Here is a 23,803-nt window from a genome sequence, read left to right as displayed (position 1 = left end):
CCAACCCAGGATAAAGGGTTTAACAATATGTCCCCTTCGATAGTTCAAAAGCATTGATTGTAAAAAAGGAGGGTTCCAACACCTGGGACATTAACTGCCCCCTAAACACACCCAGATCTGCTACTGCATTGACTTTAAATGGTCACCACCTAATGATTTTCATTCCAATTTGAAGTCCTTTAGTACAGAGTTTTATAGGAAATTAAATTGTTTCAGCTAATCACATGTAGGACAACAATACATCAAATCCGTGATTTTATAGTTTTATTCTATTCATCTTTCTGGTCACTATTTCTGAACATTATTGGGTAGAATTATCTCAACAAAATTTGGTTTCAGCTGGCAATGGGTTGTCAAATGTTGATAAGTAGATCCATAAACATTATTGGGTGGAATTAAGAATCAGGACCACAAATGTATCTCAGTAAAATTTGGTTTCAGCTTGATAAACATATCTCAGACATTATAGGTGAGAATGTCTCAAAGTTATAAAAGAGACTAACCAAAGACCCTGTTGAGGGTTTAATTGGAATTGGCTGAAAGGTATTATAACAGATTGTAGAAAGTTGGTTGATAGATTTACACTTACATCATTGGTAAGATTGACTATAGTCACTGTCACATAAAATTGGCAAAATGTTTTTGGTTAAAAAAATTAAACTACTAGTAACAAATGCATTCAATCAAGATGACGTTTTTCATTTAGCAAAATCAAATATCTTTCCAAAAAAACGTGTCCTACCTTTTATTGTGTTTGCACTGTATAATCTTTACCTTCACAAGATTATTTTGTATGGTGGAATCCGACATTGTTATTACCGGAAGTGTTACAGTGGAACTCCACGTCCTGTCCATTTTCTTGTGTCTCTCGGAGCTTTTCTTCATCTTTATGCAAAAAGCATGGGAAATTGTATCATCAATGACAATGATATCACTGGAGAGTAACAAATGTTATGTAAATCAGGGATCCTCATAGAAATCAAGATGGCGGTTTTACAATGTAAATAATCTTGAAAAATGTGAAGGTCAGGATTATACTATGCAAACACAATAAAGGGTAGGACAGTAGTGGATATTTGGACTGGATTTTTTTCCGCTAATTGAAAAACATCATCTCGAGTGAATGCAGCTGATATTTAACAAAATTTTGACACAAAAAATTGTGCCAATTTTACGTGATGGCGACTATAAGCTTTTCTAATTCATATGTTCAAACAAAAATGTAAATGCCTTTTAACATAATTTTATTACATGTATTACTGAACAAATTAAGGTGTAAACAATATCATTCATAAAGCTGATGATTGGCACAACTGTTCCGTAATTAGATTGTCTTTGTTATAAAATTCTGTTAAAGAGGTGTGGTACAGAGGTATTCCATGTAAAACTTGAGAATTAGCTGATCTAATCTGAAAAAAACAACAAAAAAACAATAAAACTACAAGGAAACACTAGTGACACTTTTTTTTTCATATGCTACATTACTTATAATATTTTTTGTGTATTATTCCATCAATAAAGTGTATTATACTGCTCTTTGAACCTTTGATCTAAAAACAAATCTTGAATTCCATAAGATTTTTTTGCTAATCTTTATTAAGAAATTCCTTCTCTGTATCTTATTTCAACTTTCACTTAAAATGAGTATTCTTCATTATGCATGTTTTAGACACAAAATTAATATATGTACTATTTTTTACATTCATACAAAAATCTCATTTAACTGCCAAAAGAATATTTGTATTCAATCAGTTACATTTATGAATGTTTTATTTTCTCAGGTGAATTAATAAACTCATCATAGGTACCAGGATTGAAATTTTGTATTTGCGCTAGATGTGCATTTCAACTACAAAAGACTCATCAGTGACGCTTGAATCAAAAAAATTTTAAAAAAAAGTCCAAATAAAGAATGACGTTAGAGAGCATTAAGGAAGTATTAATAGATTAAACTATTACTGTAGAAAAATTGATAAGAGTAATACCAGATCCTTAAGTAAGGTGAAAAAATATACAAAAAAAAGCTTTTTCACTCCAAAAAACATTATCACATGTAGAGTTGGGGCCAACCTTAAAATATGTTTGTTTGCTGTTTTCCGACTGTACCTTCAGACTGAAGGGTCGGTAGGTACGAAAAATATTTTATTTTATCAGCCAAAATACAGTTTAAACAAGCAGTTACACTAAACCAAGTTTCTTGTGAAGAAAAAAAAAACATTTTAAAACAACAAACACTGGACATGCTGAAAACCAACATCAAATGAACAGGCATTTTCAGATAAAAAACTTTTTAACCAAAATTGAAACTTTAACATAGTGTCTTTATCCAATTTATGACATAAAATATGATATAATTATTAAATACTGGAACACTTATAAACAAGGAATGTCATTATGACTAGAACTGTTTTAAAGAAATATATTCAGACATGTATGCTTCTTGACTAGAATGTTTTCATGAGTAGAGTATTTTCATCAGAAAAATGTATATATTATAGATTTATAAGACAATTATTAAAGAGTGTTGAATTCACACAGGCCACACAGTTTGGGTATATTTAATATTGTAAGAAAGAGAATAATTGCAATGAGTGGGGCAGCCCCCCTTATCCTAAAGGAGCATACTCATTGCAATCGAAGATAGATTTAATATAGAGAGAGTATATTTATTTTTCAAGCTAACCATTCATTTTCTCTACATCTTTGTGTAGTTAGGGTTGCTTCTTATTGATTTGGCATGATCTATATCCATTAACATTTCAAATGAGCCCTTCCTCCATACAGGCGTGTTTACAGATATCCATGAAGATTTAAGTCACGGAGGAGTGGTTTCATCTTTGTCGTCTTCACAACGATTTGTAGAAAATATGCCATACTTCAAGCTGCTGTCGAATTATTTAACCACTGAAATTGGTTCCATAAAGTCAGGCTCCACAGATTCTGAACCCGATTTGTTTGAGACAGAATGGTTATCGTGTCAGTTATGAATATACGCTGCATCATCGTCAATAATATCATCACACATCATTATATGTTCCTGAATCTGTATAAACAGTTTACTAATAAACTTTTTTGTTTGTTATTTGTCTTAAAATTGACACGAGATGACAGCATAAAGTACTCCTCAGTGACTTCATGGATACCTGTAAACAATTTCCATGTGCTTTATCATTAAATGGTCACATGAACGCTTGACGGGAAGATAAGAAAAACCGAACTTGAAATGCGTAATTGACCCAGACTTTAAATCATTTCCGGAAAGGACCCAAAGTTCCGGATCGCGTCAATAGAGGTATTAAAAAAAATTTCTTCAAATTTAAAGCAATAAAATTTTCACAGTCGGGAGGATTTTTCGAGGGTCGGTCGGTAAACTGCAAACAAACAATATTTTAATTTAAGCCTGGTTTAAACAAAATACTGATAAGCCTACCTTGACAACAACATAGTCCCCTCTCTGTATCTTTCTTGTTGATATATCAGCACAGCTCTCTGGTATGTTGGTGTTGGGGACAATAACTTTAACATTGCCATCATTTCTTCCTGCCATATCTAATGGTGATCTTTTACTCTCCTGTCAAAATTGTCAACAAATCAATATTTTAATCTTTTCTTGGTCTTAGGGATACAATGGACAATTCTGTAATTTGTCTGTTATTGTAAAATATGAAAACACCAACTTATCAATTTAATTCATCCAAAGTTCTTTTCTGGATACACCTTAATCAGAAACATTCACAGCCAGACATTTAAAAGCCAAGGATATAAAAGAACGGAAACAGCTGAAGAACCTTATTACCAAAAGTATCTAAAAATAGCCTAATTCATCTAAGGTCAACTTTGCCTGAGGGAGTTGAAACGTCAGTTTCGGTAAATTTTTTAATTTTAACTCATAAGCGGACAATTTTAGAAAGTTTGTTATAAATCATATGCATGTCAGTATGGAAGTACTGTCTACTGAGCTGGTGATACCATGGGGGACTAATAGTCAACAAGTATTGTAAAGTATAAAAACAACATGTTATCAGTTTCATACTTTCTAAGTTCTTTTCTGGATTTACCTTGTAGAGATGTGTCAAATAGTATCAGTTTCTCCAGAAATTTCTTTTAACAATTGTCACTGTCTTTGTTTATTTCTTTAACAATCAGTATCATTTGTTACCATTAGGTTCTCTATATGGTAATCAATGTATGATGTGCACCATAAGAACACATCAAAAGAAGGCACTTTAAATAAATGTTTCCAATTTATAAATGATTTAATTCAGAAAGTTTTTCTTATAGATGAGAAGACTTTCCAACAAATTTATATGTTTGAATAAAAAAATGCTTTTAAATTCATTATATCTTTTTTTCCACCTGATCTACCTTGTAAGAAATTACCTTGAAAAATTTACAACACAATTTCTCAACAGTTCTGTGTAAAATCAATAAAATTCAAAGAACATTACCCCTTCAATCAAAATTAACTGAGTGCTGCCAATTTCTTTTAGATTTAACTTCAATGCCTCTTGCCTAAACAAATCTCTCAATTGTAAGTGTCGTCTGCTCTTCACATCATCTGGTACATTATCTTTAAGTCTATGGTAGGCACTTGTCTTCTACAGAGAAAAATTGAAAAGCTTTGGTAACAAAATGTCAATGACCTTCATTTTTATCTGTAAATTCAGAAATTATTGTGATATTTTTATTTTTGCAAAAAATGCGACAAGTTTTAATCGCAATAATTTTAACTATCATTTTGAAATTTTTTATATGAAATAAACAGAATTTTTCTCAATATTGAAAAAAATTATAATCTCATTTTAGTCTAAAATGACAAAATCTTAATATTAAATGCACACATTAATTTCTGAATTTACAGTATCTGATTTATAAATCCTAAAAAGAGCATGAATGTGTTGAAAAGAAGGTTTCTTTTTAAACAAATGTGCAACAGGTTATTTAGTATATCTTGCTCAACTGATGCTGTCATGTGTGTTTTAAAAAAATTCAAGTCTGTGTTATTCTAATAACAAATCAAGGTATCTAAAATCCTTTTTCCTTCTTGTGAATAATTACCAGCAGTCGAGTGTAATTAAATCAAGAATGTATCCATAGTTCACTGATGCCCCACTCAAACTATCATTTGCTGTGTTCAGTGGACCATATGAAAGTCGAGTCAAAACTCTAAATTTTGCATTAAAATCGAAGAGATCATATCATAGGGAACATGTGTAATAAGTTCAAGTTGATTGAACTTTCAACTTCATCAAACACTACCTTGAACAAAAACTTCAACCTGAAGTTGGACAGACAGACTAATGGACAAACTGACAGAAGAACAAGTAAAAAAAAAATATAATGCACCTCTACTATCTTAGGTGGGGCATAAAACATTTTTAACCAGCCATATATTGCATTATAACTAAACCCAGTTATTTAAAAAAATTATAGAGTTACACCACTGAATTTCAAAATTTATAACTGCTTTAATTATTTGTTTGTTAAAACCAAATAAAATTTTCAAATTACATTATTAAGTTAGGCCTCTGGCTGACCAATCAACAGCCCTTATTGTTATAAGTTTACCTGTTCAAAGAGCATATTAATGAGATAAAAGTCTTATGAAAAGAAGTATACAGACAATTATTTCATACCAAAAAAACATTTCCATATGAAGATTTTGTTTAATCTATATAACAATTAGAGTTGACCTATCATGAATAAAACTGAGAACTGATAACTTAACTCAACTGTTAAAGCATAAAAATAGACTAAAATGAAAATAATTAAGAGCCATAGATTAAACTTGTCACATAATTCTAAACTAAATGCTGCCAGTTTTACCATGCTCATTACTATGTCTATTAATAATCTGGACACATAAAAAATTACAATTAGAGTCTCATGGATAAAATTCAATAGTTATCTATCCTGAAAAAGTTCTATTTCCGTCAAACACAAAAACTTAACTATAACCACTGAACCATGAAAATGAGGTCAAGGTCAGAAGACACCTGCCTGTTTGACAATTACACCTTACAATCCTTCCATACACCAAATATACTAGACCTATTGCTTTATAGTATCAGAGATATGGACTTGACCACCAAAACTTAACCTTGTTCACTGATCCATGAAATGAGGTTGAGTTCAAGTGAAAAATGTCTGACGGGCATGAGGACCTTGCAAGGTACACACATACCTATTACTCACAATAAGAGAGAAATTAACATTACAAAAAAATCTTAACTTTTTTTCAAATAGTCACTGAACCATGAAATGAGGTCAAGGACACTGGTCATGTGACAGACAGAAACTTCGTAACATAAGGCTTCTATATAGTTGTAAAGTATGAAGCATCCAGGTCTTCCACCTTCTAAAATATAAAGCTTTTAAGAAGTTAGCTAATGCCGCCAAAGTAGCCAGGCTGGATCATTATCCCTATGTTGAGCCTCTGCGACAAAAGTCACAGGCTCGAGAAAACTAAAAGTCAAATGATATTAATACTAACCTGTCTCATACTATAAGGGAAAGAATAGACCACATGATATTTTACTTCCTTCATTAACGAGACTGTATCTTCATGTTCCAACTCTGTTTCTTCACAAAAACCAGCAATAAAATCACTGGATAAATACACATCTGAAATAAAATAAAAAAATTAAAAAATCAATTTAAAGGATTGTATTGTTATAGTAAAATGTAGATTATCCCTATTCCACTGGTGTTTGAAAAAGGGTAGAACTCTGATCATGCTGATAAAGATTAACTCCAGCAGAAATGATATGGTCATCTATACATCATAAGCAAGCAATATTCAAAATTACTATTAAAGAGATCCTAACTTCCTAACAAATATCATTGACCTATAATAGGTTCCCCTTAAAGTCACCTAATTATAAACTTTATAATTGTTGATTCTGCCATTTCCAGAAACAACCCACCTATGTATATTAGCAACTTCTTTGAAAATCAATATATATATATATCACATGTACACTAAACAAGTATAAGAACAATGCTGAACAAAACTTGATCTGACATCTTCAGTCTATAAGTCTACACTAAAAACTCCAAACCAAGTATATAATTCCCCCAAATAACTGACAAAGGGCTTGAATTCTAAAAAAAATTAGGTAGAACGAGCTGAATTTAAAAAAAATAGTTAAAAATAGAAAAAAACACAAACAATATGCATGACTCATCACTTTTCAAATATACACCATAAATCATAAGTATGTCCAGAAAAAAGTCAAAACAATTGTTGTATTCAGAAAGATGGAAAAATCAAATTAAGAGCCAAATATCAGATTAGGTAAATGTACAAAGTGTTTTAGTTAAGACTAGATGTATTGATCTAAAACACCTATCCTAATTACCTGGTATCCTATGTCTGATATGATAGACAAGGTCAAGGTAGGCCTCTCTTGTATAGCCTCGTCTCATTCTCTGTAAAACTTCACTATTTCCACTCTGAGCAGGTAAGTGTATCTGATTACATATATTTGACCTTTCTTTTATTAAATCTAATACCTACAAAATATTCTACTAATTATCAGAACTTATAACAATTAAAAAATCTATTAGAACTTACGAAATTAAAATTTTATCAGAACTTTTAACAATTCAAATAATTTTTATTAACGTTAGGGGCATAAAAATAAAATTAACCTTGTTGGTAGGCTTTAAACATGTTGAACTGGTAATGAGGAGGATCAATATTAGCCGATAGAGGATGCTGAATTACTTAAATCCCTGCATTCGAAATTAAACTTCAATATAAATATTGTCGAATGAGTTTGAAGAGTGCTTAATCAAATTTACTTAATTTCAAATACAAAAGTCAAGCCAAGAAAACAAGTCTACATAACTTTACAAGAATATTTAGAATGAACAACTCAAACCTCACCACAAACCAAATTGAACTTGTATTTACAAATATTGAATACAATAATAACTTACCTCGTCAGGAAAATCTTTTGGGTGTGGTGATGTGAACCTAATTCTCATCTCTGGATCTATCTGTGAGACTTTATCTAGTAAATCTGAAAACCTCCTTCCTCCCGTCTTAGGTTTATATACTGTTTTGAAGCCAGGAGTTAGTTTGGTATCAATACTGTTATAAATCGTAGAATCAGATGTATCTCTATAACTATTGACATTCTGTCCAAGTAATGTTACTTCTTTTATTCCCTGTACATAGAAAATGTAGTTTTATGTTACTTCTCATTGGAAAACTTTCTGATTTTATATGAATAAACGAGTATGAAACTAGTTTGAAACTAAACCCACACTTAACAAGACAAGGATTGTGCTTGATTTTCATATGATAAAGTCATTATCTTTCAATCAGTTTAATTGAGGTCTTGAGCTGGCATGTCAGTTACTGCTAGCAGTCATGGTAGTCCTTTGTTAATTTATGTATCATTTTCATTTTACTAAGTTTTGTTTGTTACCTATTCTTGCATCTAACTATAACTTCTTTTTAACTGAGTTTAGAAATGAATACTTCATCTGCTTAGTGTCACTACAGGCATTTGACAGGATATTTAAATATTTTCAGTATTTTTAAAGTTTTATATAAATTCATACCAGGACTGAAATTTTGTATTTGTGCCAGACACATGTTTAGTGACTAATTTGTGACTAACAAAATAATTTGATAAGAGAATACACAATTCATCAAATGATAAGCTACTCAGTCCTGTTCGTTAGTCTTTGAAGAAAAGTCTATCTATTGGCAATCATTTAATATCTCCTTTTTATACTCATAGCAATTTTGTAACTCATTGATCTCATTGATCAAAATAAAAAATGTACCACTTAGTAAACTCGAAGTTCAGTCCTCTGACCTATTGAATAATACAAAATGTAACATTTTGAACATGTTTTACTTTACTGTGACCAGAACAAAGTCATTTTTTATCATGAAATCCCAATTTTTAAAATTCAACCATGAAATTGGTAATCAACATATTTTCTTTTGCAAATAAAAACACAACTTGATAGGACAACTGTTTGTTTTTGCAATTATATCAAACAAAAGCTTCCACAAATTGAAAAATATTTATATTATAGATATTGATCATTAAAATACAACAAAATAATTTTATACCTGATCAGACAACATTCGGACTTCATCTAAAATAGAAGAAATTGGTCTACTCCTCTCTCTTCCACGGGTAAATGGTACAATACAGTAGGAACACATATTATCACAGCCTCTCATTATTGACCTGGAAACAAAGTTTTACAATTATCAGATTAACCTATCAAGTTTCCGCCTTGTCAAATTTAAAATTGTCAGAAGTCAAGGGCTTGTAATTAGTTGTTGTTGGTAACTCTCTTTTCTTTTATTGCTTTGGTTCCTTGTTTTACATTTATGTCCTATAATTATAAGGACCTTATTATGAGAATTATTTTTTTCCTTATTTGCAACATTTTCCCCAACTTTTTATTAAAGGTCACATGCAAGTGTTTTTTTTTTTTTTTAGAAAACTGGTATAAAGTATGTTATAAATCCTGTTAAATTCTTTAATTCCAGCTTGATATGCATGAATAGATTTAAAGGATAAAAATAAATTAGCACTGTATCGAAAAATACTAGATGATGATAACAGAAATGTTTACAATTTAGGTTAGTTAAGTACTTACACAAAAGCAGACGCTGAATTCTCATTAAGTCTGACAGGCATAACATCAGCATAAGTCTCATCAAGAGACAACAGAACATTGACTGAAAAACACAATATAATCCTTTTCAAAATTAAAAACAATATGAGGATAAATTATGAGCTGGATTTACAGTAAGTATAGACAATCCACATCTCCTTTCACTCATGATAGTTTGTGCAAAAGTTGTTTTCAACTGTTTTTCACTTATAAATTGCACTCATTATAAAGATCTCTTTATAACCCAGGTTCAACTGTATTAATGGACAGTCAAATTACTTTAATGCACTTTTCAATTTCCATTATAATTCTTCCAGACATATATTTAAGGAATGACTGTAATATTTTTTCTGTCTATGAAGAAATAACATAAAAAATTTGGTGCACACTGAATAACGTGTGTAGCGGGTTATTTAACAGTGTGCACCACATTTTTTATGTTATTTCGAATAGACAGAAAAAATATTACAGTCATTTCTTATAATTTAATTCTAAATTCCATTTTAAACTGTAAAAAACCATGAAAAAAACGTTTATGACGTCACGGTCACATGACTAAATTATGTCTATGGGCTCATAACAAAATAACGTCAGCCAATCAGAAGACGCGTTACATCCAAAATTAAATTATATTAAAATGACCTAAAGATAATCTTCATCTTTAATATAAAAGTAAAGTATGTCTACATTTTTTTTTTAATGATACAACTACACAAGATACTTTTGAGTATGTTTTTTCCTAATTGATTACGGCTGTGCAGTGACCTATAATTGCATATATCAACTTCATCTGAACTCTGGTGGATAGTTGTCTTGTTGGTAATCATATCAAATCTGCCTATTTTCATATATTAATTTTTTTTGGACATTAGAGTTGGATGTTAACCTTACATTTTTGTACTATAATCATTGATAATAAGCATAACTAGTATATATACCTGCAGTCTGTCCTGACTCGGTGACAGCTAACATTCTTGGTAAATCTTTATAAGCATAACTAGTATATATACCTGCAGTTTGCCCTGACTCAGTGACAGCTAACATTCTTGGTAAATCTTTATAAGCATAACTAGTATATATACCTGCAGTTTGCCCTGACTCAGTGACAGCTAACATTCTTGGTAAATCTTTATAAGCATAACTAGTATATATACCTGCAGTCTGCCCTGACTCAGTGACAGCTAACATTCTTGGTAAATCTTTATAAGCATAACTAGTATATATACCTGCAGTTTGTCCTGACTCGGTGACAGCTAACATTCTTGGTAAATCTTTATAAGCATAACTAGTATATATACCTGCAGTTTGCCCTGACTCAGTGACAGCTAACATTCTTGGTAAATCTTTATAAGCATAACTAGTATATATACCTGCAGTCTGTCCTGACTCGGTGACAGCTAACATTCTTGGTAAATCTTTATAAGCATAACTAGTATATATACCTGCAGTCTGTCCTGACTCGGTGACAGCTAACATTCTTGGTAAATCTTTATAAGCATAACTAGTATATATACATGCAGTCTTTCCTGACTCGGTGACAGCTAACATTCTTGGTAAATCTTTATAAGCATAACTAGTATATATACCTGCAGTTTGCCCTGACTCAGTGACAGCTAACATTCTTGGTAAATCTTTATAGGCATCAGGACCACACACCAAATCCACCATTTTCTCTTGTTCCAAAATCTTGGACTTTAACCTTTCTGCCATACAGCCTAGGGGATATAATAAAAGACAAAAATAAAATTATGTACACAAAAACTGTAAATTCAGATATCATTGTGTTTTTTAGAGAATGGAAAAACGGTGAGAATAATAACTGTGATTTCAGGAAAATCTGCATACATGTACATGTATTAGATGTTAGAATGCAAGTTCTTATTATTACAATACCAACCACATCTCCTTTTAGCATTAATAATATCATCACAATAATTTCTGAATTTACAGTATAAATATACATATGAATAAGATTAATGTTAATGGTTCATTATCATTCATTTGAGATTTTATCAAAAGATGTCCAACAACTAAAGGAGTAGGTCTGGTAAGGGCTGATTTTGGCCTCAAATTTCAGGTTCATCTTATGAAAGATTTTAGCCATTTTTTAAACACTTAAGTTTCTATTTCAGTTGATTTAATTAGTTTATGTGAAAGATTTTAACTAATTTAGTCATTAAAAATGGTCCGATTCGAGCTTAAATATGAAAAATCTATTAAATATGCCAAAAAAATGTCACTTTTCAGATGGTTTTTGTCAAAATTGAAAGTGGCCACATCTGTGTTCATCCTCAACATTTATATATGTTATGTATTATCATTAAATACAACTTACATTTCAATATTAAGAATGAACACAAATGCGGCCACTTTCATTTAAGATGGAAACCGTCTAAAATGTAACTAAAATGCTAAAATTGTGAAGATTTCAGTAATTTAGCATGACTTAATGATGCTAGTACCCGATATATGTGCATTGTATTGTCAAAATCAGCCTATATTTATGTAGCAGAGGCATTTAACTTTCCAATAAATAACTAAAAGTTTAAATTTTATGAATTTTGTAAAACTGCAATATTTTGGGGCCAAAAAGGGGTCTGACTGGACCTACTCCTTTGACAATTTGAGAGTTTAAAATTGGAAAGTACACTGTACTGGATGCTTGACCTAAATAGCAGGCTATCACATTCTACTTGACTTATAAGTTACATGTATAGATCTGATGTAGTGCATTAATATACAATGTACAATAAAAAGGGATAAGTTTGACTAATTCTATTTTAAAACAAAACCATACTTCATAGCCTCCTTCTGTAATCTTCTTGATATTATTGGATACCTTAACATAAATATCATTTCTGATCCATGGTTAAATATATCTAAATCTCATCTAGTTTTGGATCATAGTTTGATATTCACGTTTATTTATTAGCCTAGATTTGTTCATTTGTTGACAACTTATGAGTTTTGATATCCTTTAATATTTTGAAGGACTGTCTGATTGTATTGATACATCTTTATTCAAATCTTGGTACATGTACTTTTTGGTAAAATGTATTTCCAGCAAATTATGAAGTAACATTTTGATATAAACCTATAATTTGCTCAGTCATTGAAATAAAATTTCTAACTACCTAAAATACCAATTTTTAATCGTGGTAAATTTTCTGAATTTCTCTGTCTTTTCTTTTTATACTGTTTGAGAATATTCAATTTCCTCCATATCTTTTGTTCGGCACCATCTCTAATAGAACATGTCATCATGAGTATTACATCTGCCTTGAATGAAAGAGAGATAATAAAGGCCATCCTCCCAAATAGTTTAGGCCATCATCTCAAATAAGTGTACAAAACATCTCATTTCAGTAAGTTGTTTTTGTACAGCCCTGATTATATGAACCCCAAACTATATAGCTAGGATAAAATGAAGGAGTAAGTTTCAGCATACAAAAAAGAAATAATATGAATCAAAGTGATTTTGACTAAAAACTATTAATTAAGTTTTAACTGTAATATCCTTGAAATAAGATGAATATCACTAAATTATTATTTTCTAAAAACAAATGACAAAAGTTGGTACTAGGTGCGCTATTCTTGCAGGCCAAAATTCTGTTTATTCAAGAAAACACTTAGAAAAACCTTTTTCATGGCATCATAACTCTATATAATGTGATGTCTAGGGTAAATATTTATATATATTTATTTCATGTTTTCATAACCTTTTCTTTAAGTCTAACATAACCAGATAAATAGAAATCCTAAATTAAAAGTTGAAAAACAGCAGCACCTCTGAAAATCAATTACAAGGTTTGACTCCTCATTATTAACCTCAGAACCAAATACTAAATTAGTCCATACTACACTGTAGTAACTACAGAAGCAGCGAAATGTGCAATTTCAAAATTCTTTTTTTAAAGAAAAAAAAGTCAAGAATCAGAATTTATTATTAATCAAAAACCAACCTTAAATAGTTTTGACAATTGAATATTTACCTGCCCTAGCTCTGTAGTCCTTGTGTACCCACTGTTTTTCAACACTGACCATGATATCTCTACATCATTAACATTCATCTGGCATCCATGTACATCAAAGTAAACTGAAAGTAGAAATATACAATATCATCTGGCATCCATGTACATCAAAGTAAACTGAAAGTAGAAATATACAATATCATTTTGCATCCATGTACATCAAAGTAAACTGAAAGTAGAAATATACAATGTCATTTGACATCCATGTACATCAAAATAAACGGAAAGTAAAAATAAACAATGAAAAAATACTCCATCTTCATATACAAAATCTTTTCATAGAAACCACAAAGCATATACATGTAACTGACTATGCCAAAATTTATTCCAAATAAATTGAATGTGTCATGTAATATTTGTCATTTTAAAGTTTCATTTGTCTATTTTTTAAAGTCTAACTTCTGCATCACTATTTCTCCTTTACATGTTACAAAACAAGAATGTGTCCAAAATGCCCCACTCGCACTATCATTTTCCATGTTCAACATGTTCAATGGAATGTGAAATTGGGTAAAAAATCTAATTTGGTATTAAAATTAGAAAGATCATACTATAGGGAACATGTGTACTGACAGTCAGGGGTACTACTTGTACAAGTGTATTTTATTAACTTGAAGAAGTAAAAAAAATATACACATATAAGTAAATTTGTAGGATACTTATACAAGTGAATTTTATTTACTTGTATAGGTAAAAAAACTTGGCTTAGTTATGTCCATTAGGCATTCAGAATGTTTTACTTGTATAAGTAAAAAAAATTATCCTTTCTTCTTTTCTTGAATTCTTAAGATTTCATTGCTCTAATAGAATTTTAAATTGTGTACCCTTTACAGATGTCTTCACTAATCATTTAAGTGTAATTTCATGGACAATGAAAATCCCATTTGTCTGTTATCTTCATAACACTGCTCATTTACAAGCCCCAAAGGAGCAATTTTTGATTACCTTGCGCAAATATACAAGATCTTTGCTCAATCAGTTTCTTTGATGAATTAATGAGATGAAACCTTGAACTTTAATGAAAAAATTTGAGCAAACCTGGGAAAAATCATTAAAGGCATGATTTTACATCTCAAAACTTGAGGATTTTTGTGGGATTGTAAGAAAAATTAACTTATACAAGTAAATTTTTTAGAAAATTAAGGGGAGATTATTCAAACATTATTTATTTACTTATATGTGTATATTTTTTTTTACTTCCTCAAGTAAATAAAATACACTTGTACAAGTAGTACCCCTGACTACAAGTTGATTGGACTTCAACTTCATCAAAAACTACCTTGACCAAAAACTTTAACCTGAAACTCACTCTTTCATTTTCTATGTTCAGTGGACCATGAAATTGGGGTAGAAAGTCTAATTTGGTTTTCAAGTCTACGTGTGTGAAAATTATTATATACCCCTCTCTTTCTCTTGAAAAACGTAAATATTATCATGATTATGAAAATCATAAGTGTTTGCGTCGTTTGAGCAATTTTTAACTATGAGAGGACACGAGTACCACGAAGATATTTCAATGTGTTCTTTGTTGTAAGGAAATAATTTACTGTTTTAAATATATTTGTGGTACTCACGTCCGCTCATGTTCAAAATTCAATAATTCTACACTGAAATTCCATGTTTTTACAGATAAGTCAATAAATAGGTTTATTATGGTGCATTTTTTTCATTGCTCAGTTTATATATGAGTAATATAAGAATTATCAAAACTTGTGTTTACAAATCCACAATGGCAAGAGTTACGTCCAAAAATTTGAAAGGATAAAAAAAAACATCATTAAAATAAATTTGAATGTCCTTTTAAAATTTTTGTAGGATTATGAGAGCCAACTTGCTTGAAATACCCTCATGGGCATTTTAAAATGTTGGCAGGTATGGACAACTACTCAAATTTGGTAAGATTCATAAAATTCTTCAGATCATTTTATATGGGGCCCTTTTGGACACAGGCACTTGTTTCTATCCATAGGAAGGTCGACTATCCATATAAATAGAATTTTTTTAATAACAACCATAAATGTACTTATTTCGGTGAAATTCCATCTTTAAAAATATATTGATAATGAAAATAATAACCTGGTAATTTTACAGAATCATTTCGTTTTTAAAAAGATAGCATTCTGCCCACAACTGGAAGTAGATACATTGAAAAGATGGTAGTTCAAGTTTTTGACATGGTTTAGTGAATTGAGAGTAGATTACCGTGAAGAGGAACACTGTGCATTTTGCTGTGGGGATTATGAAATTAGTTTAGTGTTAAAGGAAAATATTCACTAAATCGTTTCATATAAGGTAGGGATTTTTAGCATTAAGTTGAAGGGTAGAAAAAGCGTCCGAAGCGGAGACTGTCGTGACCTAAAAAAAAATTTCGTTAGCCACCTTCTTCTATTTATATGGATAGTCGACCTTCCTATGGATAGAAACAAGTGCCTGTGCTTTTAGAGCATGCATGCCTTTTCGATTTTGTCCATCCAAAGTAGACTTGCTAATATAAGATGGCAAAGCAACTGTAGTTGCTCCAGTTGTCTGTACATTCTGAGAAACACTGGTATGATTAGCAATAAAATGTTCCAAGGAAGGTCCTGATTTCAAAATTGTTTTTTTATGATAATTTTTAAGTTCTTCGTTGACATTTGAGGTAGTTTTTGTGGTGTTAGCTTCAGAACTATGTGAAATTATTCTTCTTTTTAAGATGCAAAACAAATTTCTGCGAGCTGAGTTTGATTTAAGGTTTAAAATTTGTGAAAGACAAATCTGTCCATTTCTTATTGCCATTTTCATGCAACTTCGGATCTTTCTTTAAATTTGATCGATAAAATCCGAGAAAATTTATCTATTTGTTGTGGTCACATAAACGTTTGAACTATGACTGCACTTGAATGGTCTGTAAAGAAATTTATTGACCTTGACAAAATGTAAACAAACACGTGTGTTCCTTTAGAAATAACACAAATGATGCAATATTGAGACATTGATAGAAATTTCACTATACAATGATTTTTATTATGCAAAACAACTTATGATTACAAGATTTCAGACCTTTGTGAAATTGTTATCAGTCAGCAGGCCATACATTTCAACCATGAACAAGATTGTTAAAGTTTCTGAAAATGGTAATTATTCTGACAGTCATGACAGTAGTATAAAGTTGACAGATTTAAAAAAAATAATGATTGGTACATGCTGGATGTGATAACGTTGCCTTCTCCAGTCCATGACACCATGGGGAAAATCCTCATCTTAAAAGTGGGTCTCATTGGGGTCTAAGCGTGACCCGGGATTGCCGATTTTTTATAAGCGTAACACATGAAAGTCAAATTATTGTGTCGTGAAAACAGGAAATGAGGTCTAGCGGGATCCCGGAAATGACAAAAAAATGAGAATTGCTTAGGTACATAGTGAAAGCGAGATACGGGATCGGAACCCCCCAATGAGACTCCCTTAAATCATAATTAATGGGTATCATTGTGACTTGGTTGGCAAGTTGTCTCATTGACATTCACGGCACTATACCACATCTTCTTAATTTTATTTACATGATTAGTCCAAATAATTATGACGTCTGGCATTGTCTGGCAAGGCTATTTTAACTTTTTTTCTGGGACGCTTTCCTACGACTATGACATCTGGCAAGACTTTTTTTCTCGTCCCAGAAAAATAAAAGCCTTGCCAGACGTCATAATTATTTCGTCTAATACAATCATGATACATGTATACAATACAATGGAATGACACCATTATATTTTTGACAAAATGGAATTTTAAACTATCATGTATTAACTATTGTATTCAGGTATTAGGTTTCACAATTTGAGGGGATTTTGAAAGGTATATATAATCATGATAATTGAAATTTTTAGTCTTTAATACAGTACTTATTAATTTATGTCTTTGTATGTTTTATTAACAGAACTACAAGAACTTGTTTCTGTAGCAGTTAACAGTCTTAAAGCTGGGAACATTATAGCTGTTCCTACAGATACAATATATGGTGTAGCAGGCCTTGTACAGAATTCTGAAGCTGTTGATAGACTGTATAGTGTAAAGAACAGAGACTACAACAAACCTGTAGCAATAAGTGTGGCTGACATATCTGATGTGTATAGGTAAATCTTTCATTTAGAATTATCATTGAAGTGCCATTTTTAATAGTTTTTTGCTCTTATAACATGAATAATTACAGTTACCATGCATTGAAATATGTTACATGTACAAATGTACATCAGATAATTTGCTTGTTTCATTTGTTTAATTTAATCACTTATTCGAGAACATATGAATCAAACAATTTCATCCATATTGCATAGACAGCAAAGTTAACTTCTACAAAGAAATGTTCAATAATCTTTTACATGTTTAAGTTTCCCCTTCCCCTAGAAACTGTTAAAAAATAGATTTTGGATGTTACTGGAATATCCCTTGTTTGATTGGATTGAAATGTATGTATACATGTACATACCTGTATATAGAAAATATAATATGCAGGAAGTAGCATATTGAAATGGGTGTCCACAGCCACCAAGGTCCCTTTTAAAAAAAAAAAGTAACCAAACATTATTATGCTGAATGTTAATGTTTGTAATACAGTTTTTTTAGATTACATACATGTTTGTCAAAAATAAGCATTTGGAAGTAGTTTATAAATTTTTGGGTCAACATGTACCGGTCAAAGGTCAATTAATGTGGTTTTGTTTCAACATGTTCAATCCCATATTTGTTATACATTGATAGAGGTGAAAATTAGCAACGAAAGTATTTAATATTTATTTGTCCCTCCATGCATAGCAGTATTTTAACCAATAAATAAAATATTTTCTCTAATTAATATGCATTGTTCTTTTTACTAGCATTTAACTTGTTTATCATGAAATAGATTTTTTTTAATCATTGTTTGACAGCCATATCTTTTTAAATTGAATTAAAATGAAATGGGGGAAATATGGAGAAAAAGTAAAATGACAAAAATATTGAACCCTGAGGAAAATTCAAAGCCTAAAGTCTGTAATCAAATAGCAAAATCAAAAGCTAAAACTTACCAAATAAATGGAGAAGATGTGCTAAACATGCTTTAAAACATTTGTTTTGTCATATCAAGAATAACAAATTAAGTAAATTGCCTTGTGTCAGAAATGTGTTTTTCATTAAAGATGGGGCCAAGTAACAGTACCTCAAGCTTTACTAGCCAGATTATTGCCAGGACCCGTGACAGTTGTGCTCAACAGGACAACAGACCTTAATCCTGAACTAAATCCCAAAACATCTCTTGTTGGTATTAGGATACCAGACCATGAATTCATCAGGGAAGTTGCCAGAAGCTGTCAGGAACCTCTGGCTCTTACTAGTGCTAATATAAGTTCAGCACAAAGTACTTTGAGGGTGGAGGTTAGTGTTACATGTTTATAATAATATATTCAAGTATTGCTGGATGGGAGAGATCCTTTTGCCCCACATGTTTTAAAATTACATAGTATCATTTACGCCAAAAATAAAACATATGATTGCGCCAATTAGAAGAAAAATGACTTTCCTACTCCTTTATTCGGACTTGGAAACGGCAGTTTACACGGCAAATGTTTCCTTTCTGAAACGTAGAAGCTTGTTACTTAACTTTATTGTCCAAAAACACAAACATTGAAGGTTGAAATGCATATAACAGTTCATAATCATTCCTAATAATGAAAAAAAACATACGCATGGTGGGAACAAAGCACTGTGTCATCACCACAAGTGGCTAAACCATAATCAGCAAAAGCCCCTATTTTCTTCTTTATTGGTATATCTTTATCAAACGTTCAGCAAAACAATACGTTTTATTCTCTCTCTGTACATTGACTGTCTAATGCATTTTAAGTCATTTCTCTCCAGATGCTCATTTTCATAGTGAAATATCTCCGAACATATGATACTTTTTAAGCCAAAAATAAGAATACTTATATATTAATGTTTAATAATTATGATAGAAATGTAACAGGTAAATGGCGCAAAGAGTTCCAAATATTGGCGCAATTGATACATTTGGAAAACAAAATTTGGTGCAAATGATACCCCTGAAAAAAATTAATTTGGGCAAAAAGACTGCTGCCAGCTCAGTTTCTCAGCTGGATAAGAAACAAGTTTCAAAAATTGATAGATGATAATTGGCCAATGTAACATTTTCAGATATCTATATTTACTGGTAAAATGTAATCATGGTAATGGTAAATTGATGACAGACATACTTTTGATTTTATTTACTTAAAAAGCTTTTTAGAACTGCTTAAGGTGAGAAAACACTTTGAAAAGTACATATATATAAGAAGATATTGAATAAGTTCCAATGAGACAACTCTAAATCCAAGTCACAATGAATAAAAAGTCAACACATAGCCTTGGCTCACACCCAAAAGCACACTAGAAAGGGCATGTCTGTTAATGCAGACTCTCCTGTATTTAACTTGCTTTTAGAATTGAACATGCCGATTAATGCTTATTCTTATATTTTTATTTATATGTTTTTTCCCTTTTCAGGGTTTCCATCCTTATGACAGAAAATCTATTAAAAGTATATGATTTATGAACTCCAAATATATATTGGTAAAAGATTTTGATTTTATATAATCTGATGTGCGCATACTTTTATGTAGTTCCTTATATTTACTTTTCCTGCCAATTGCTTAAATTTACCAATGCATTTTTCTTTTCAGGAATTTGAGAATTTGTGGCCTAAACTGGATAAGATATTTGATGATGGTATGCTTGGTGATACATTCCACTCCAGACAGGGGTCAACCGTGGTAGATTTATCTAAGAAAGGAGTATACAAAATAATAAGGGATGGCAGGTAAAAGAAAGTTATATGTGTATAAATATTGCAACTGAAATGAAACCTTTCCCAAGTCAATTGTTTTCACAAATAGAAAATTCTGGTTATAAAATGCGTGTCCTTTGAAAAACGAGAAACGGTACTATATTTTTTCATAAAAATATACATTCTACATTGCAATAACATAAATGGTAAGATTTTACTGCACCTGATGTGCATTATGATAATGAATGTCTTTTCAGTGATCATGGTGATGTTTGATGCCAAAATGTTTGAAACTTTAAAAACCTAATACAAATGTTGTAGATCTGATAAACCAAAAAGGACAAAAAGTAAAGTCAAAATCCAGACATGGAATCTGAGCTATGCATGACTGATGAGGAAGATACATTTAAACAATTACCAAAAAAATTTACCAGAAAAAAATCTTATTACCAATATCCATATTTGATACGTGGCTGGTGATATCCTCATTTCAACTGCTGACCTATATGGGTATCACAAAAGTCTTTACATGTATTAATGAAAATGTCATAATTTTGTATTTCAATTGCAAACACTCTCAAAAGTAATGTAATTAACCATTTGTTTTATGTTTCAGTTCCCTGAAAAATACAGTACAGGTACTGAGTAGTTATGGATTAACAGACGATAATACTTCATGACAAAGACAATAGATTCTAGAAATAATCCTAATTTATAGAAGTGTATTGGGCAGTGGGCACAATTCTGTGATGTATTGTATAGCTTGCAGATGCAACCTCGACTATGAATGTGAGCAGTTTTTTGTGGTGGATAATGAATCTGTATCCTATGTGTATGTAGACGGTTTAAAAACTGACTTGGACACTTTCAAAAAAGATACTGTAATACTTGTTGTGTATTTTTGAAAAGTACATGTATACTGATATATCAAGAACTTTTCTTGAAAACTGTCTTCAAAATATTGTCTGATGTATCTACCATATCTAACTTATTTATTTTTTTGTATAAGCACTGAACATCTTTGAAATGCAATAATAAAAATATCATATTTAAGTTTTGTTTTATGAAACTATTTTCTGTTTTAAATTGGGCTGAGTGATCTGGGTTTGTTTTCAGTAATCACTAACCTGTCAGCACTGAGGTTGTGAGTTCAAACCCTGCAAGTGGCAAGGTATGTTTTAGTCAGACAATATTAACTAGGGCTGCCATTTTCATTGTTGCAGGTTGGTAAACCTTCTATAGATACTCTGGCTCCCTGACCAATAAAATTTGGCTGCAATGTCATAGCCAAGTGTTTTCAAAATCAGCAATAAATCAATAAATCTATTATAGAATAAATCATACATGTATATGCTTAAGGTTTTGAAACAGGGTCTGTCATCATTGTAAACTTTCTCAAATATCGTTTCTGAAAGTATTGAACCATCATCTGACAAACTTTTTGTGAATGACCTCAGCTTAATTGAAAAGTGAAAAAGCACAAACTTGGTGATTATTTCCCCTATTAGTCAACAAACATGGTTTATGTGGCTGAAAATAGAACATAATGGTAATACTTGCTTTATCCTGAGATTACTATAACACTTTATTATAGTAATCTCAGCTTCATCTCATATCTAAAAATAGAGAAAATCAGACAGGCGTGTACAATGTCATAATCTATCTTATTTCTGTCCCAACCAAAATTATCCTTGCAGAGTTGTTGCTCTTAAAGATGTATATCACTAATTTGCATGTTTTTACCTATTATCTCAAAAACTATAATAGATACATAGAAACTGCAAACAGCAAATATAATCAAAAGTACAAGGACTACAAAACTACCTGTACAGCTGGTACAGTTGGTTGACCTCTTAAGGAGTTATAGCCTTAAATGACAACTGTTGCAGTGTTGGCTAACTTTCTTGTCTATCAAATACTTTTTCAAAGATCTTTTTCCTTGAAACTACTGAACCAATTTCAACTAAGCATAGAGTGATATGTGTTTAACATATCTAGTATACATATTTTTTTTTACTTTAATGGCTATGAATAGAACATAAGGGTAAAATGCATTAATTGTTTTTTACAGCAAAAATGCTCAGAATGTCGGTGTATACCTTTTTTCTGTTTTTGTTTTGTTTTGTGTATTATCTTGAAAATTAAACTTAAGGTGGTACCTAACACTACAGGGAGATAACTGTGTAAAGTCAGCTAAACGTTTTAATTACGTTGTGTTGTAAAATGATCAAAATTGGTGTTTGTCAAATTGCTATATAACCAGTGTAATTTTTCTGACAAAACGGTTGGTTCAAAATTTTAAAAATTTTTATATTTTTGTCAAAGGGTCAAAGTAAATACTTTGTCAAAATTTTATGAAAATTAAATGAGCCAAATTAATTTTAGTGAAAGTATTGGGTACCATCTTAATAGGTAGAAATAGCAATACAAGATCTCCAAAACTTCAAAAATGTCTGAACTCTGTTAATAACTCCTAAAAAGAGTTATTGCCCTTTTAAAGTGTTTATATGACTGCAAACAAAATTTTTGTGTCATTTATTGGTATGATGTCGGTGGCATCAGTGTCGTCTGAAGACGCATTTGGTTTTGGTATGATGTCGGTGGCGTCAGTGTCATCTGAAGACACATTTGGTTTCCGGACAATAACTTTAGTTTAAATGAATGGCTCTCTAATAAATTTTACCAGAAGGTTCAATACCACTACAAATAAGCATTTTTGTAGTTTCCAGACAATTACTGGTATGTAAAATTATAGATCCGTCTGAAATTGTACCAGGATTGAGTTTCCGGGTAATCATTCACGAATAATGGGCAAAAAACAAACATTTTGTAGTTTCCAGACAATAACTTGTGTTTAAGTGTATGGATCTTTCTAATATTATACTACAAAGTTCCATACCTCAAAGGGAAGGCCAGGATTGAGTTTGGGGGAAGTTCCTCAACTTGAATTTTTCTTATACATCTGTTGATAAAATTTTCACTATAATTTGTCTTCAAATTAGATTTTAGGAGATATGATAAAGGATGATAAAATTTATGCCCCATTGGAATACAACTCTATAATCTTGGTAAAATAGCACCTCATTAATATATATTTGTCATGTAAAATAAAAACCTTTCCAGGGGCACCTTAGTTTAAATCTTCCCATAGCAAAACCATGTTTATTTTGCCTTTGAAGAGATCACTACATTATAACTAGATTGCCTCATTAGTACAATATATACAGAGTCCCTCACCCACATGCAAATATTATTTTTATTTGATATAATTATTATAAAAAAAGAGGTAGCTAAGAAATTAAATAAATTTATTGTAAAATACAATAACAAT

At 30.9% G+C, this 23,803-nt stretch overlaps 2 protein-coding genes across 4 annotated transcripts; one reads left to right on the top strand and one right to left on the bottom strand.

The window, feature by feature from the left end:
• Nucleotides 1-1,227: 1,227 nt before the first annotated feature.
• On the bottom strand, nt 1,228-16,484 carry LOC143047945 (mitochondrial tRNA methylthiotransferase CDK5RAP1-like). Of its 3 annotated transcripts, XM_076221312.1 has the most exons (12): nt 16,139-16,484; nt 13,647-13,750; nt 12,789-12,933; nt 11,241-11,369; nt 9,637-9,718; nt 9,098-9,218; nt 7,945-8,175; nt 7,362-7,515; nt 6,494-6,624; nt 4,449-4,598; nt 3,431-3,571; nt 1,228-1,409 (listed from the first exon to the last, which is right to left on the bottom strand). In XM_076221312.1, exons 1-12 carry the CDS (start codon nt 16,464-16,466, stop codon nt 1,290-1,292), a joined length of 1,836 nt encoding a protein of 611 aa, XP_076077427.1. In that variant the 5' UTR covers nt 16,467-16,484; the 3' UTR covers nt 1,228-1,289. The 3 variants fall into 3 exon arrangements, with proteins under 3 accessions (XP_076077427.1, XP_076077428.1, XP_076077429.1); XM_076221313.1 differs by lacking the exons at nt 11,241-11,369; nt 12,789-12,933; nt 13,647-13,750; nt 16,139-16,484 and adding an exon at nt 10,809-10,868; XM_076221314.1 differs by lacking the exons at nt 11,241-11,369; nt 12,789-12,933; nt 13,647-13,750; nt 16,139-16,484 and adding an exon at nt 10,665-10,737.
• Nucleotides 16,485-16,588: 104 nt separating this feature from the next.
• LOC143047943 (threonylcarbamoyl-AMP synthase-like) lies at nt 16,589-21,525 on the top strand. Its single transcript, XM_076221311.1, has 5 exons — nt 16,589-16,798; nt 17,596-17,791; nt 18,833-19,067; nt 20,369-20,505; nt 21,089-21,525. Exons 1-5 carry the CDS (start codon nt 16,705-16,707, stop codon nt 21,150-21,152), a joined length of 726 nt encoding a protein of 241 aa, XP_076077426.1. The 5' UTR covers nt 16,589-16,704; the 3' UTR covers nt 21,153-21,525.
• Nucleotides 21,526-23,803: the final 2,278 nt, after the last annotated feature.

The sequence above is a fragment of the Mytilus galloprovincialis genome, chromosome 10 (genome assembly GCF_965363235.1).
Source record: "Mytilus galloprovincialis chromosome 10, xbMytGall1.hap1.1, whole genome shotgun sequence".
NCBI classification, from domain to species: Eukaryota; Metazoa; Mollusca; class Bivalvia; order Mytilida; family Mytilidae; genus Mytilus; species Mytilus galloprovincialis.
The sequence above is the reverse complement of the archived record's forward strand: the minus strand, read 5'-3'. Positions and strand labels throughout refer to the sequence as shown.

Excerpts from the sequence above, each read along its gene's own strand:
- LOC143047943 (XM_076221311.1), top strand. The coding sequence starts at position 16,705 with ATGATTACAAGATTTCAGACCTTTGTGAAATTGTTATCAGTCAGCAGG. Across the intron at positions 17,792-18,832 it reads GACATATCTGATGTGTATAG|ATGGGGCCAAGTAACAGTAC; the intron begins GTAAATCTTTCA and ends TTTTCATTAAAG. Across the intron at positions 19,068-20,368 it reads AAAGTACTTTGAGGGTGGAG|GAATTTGAGAATTTGTGGCC; the intron begins GTTAGTGTTACA and ends TTTTCTTTTCAG.
- LOC143047945 (XM_076221312.1), bottom strand. The coding sequence starts at position 16,466 with ATGAAAATGGCAATAAGAAATGGACAGATTTGTCTTTCACAAATTTTA. Across the intron at positions 11,370-12,788 it reads ATTAAAAATTGGTATTTTAG|GCTGTATGGCAGAAAGGTTA; the intron begins GTAGTTAGAAAT and ends TATATCCCCTAG. Across the intron at positions 7,516-7,944 it reads CAAAAGATTTTCCTGACGAG|GTATTAGATTTAATAAAAGA; the intron begins GTAAGTTATTAT and ends AATATTTTGTAG.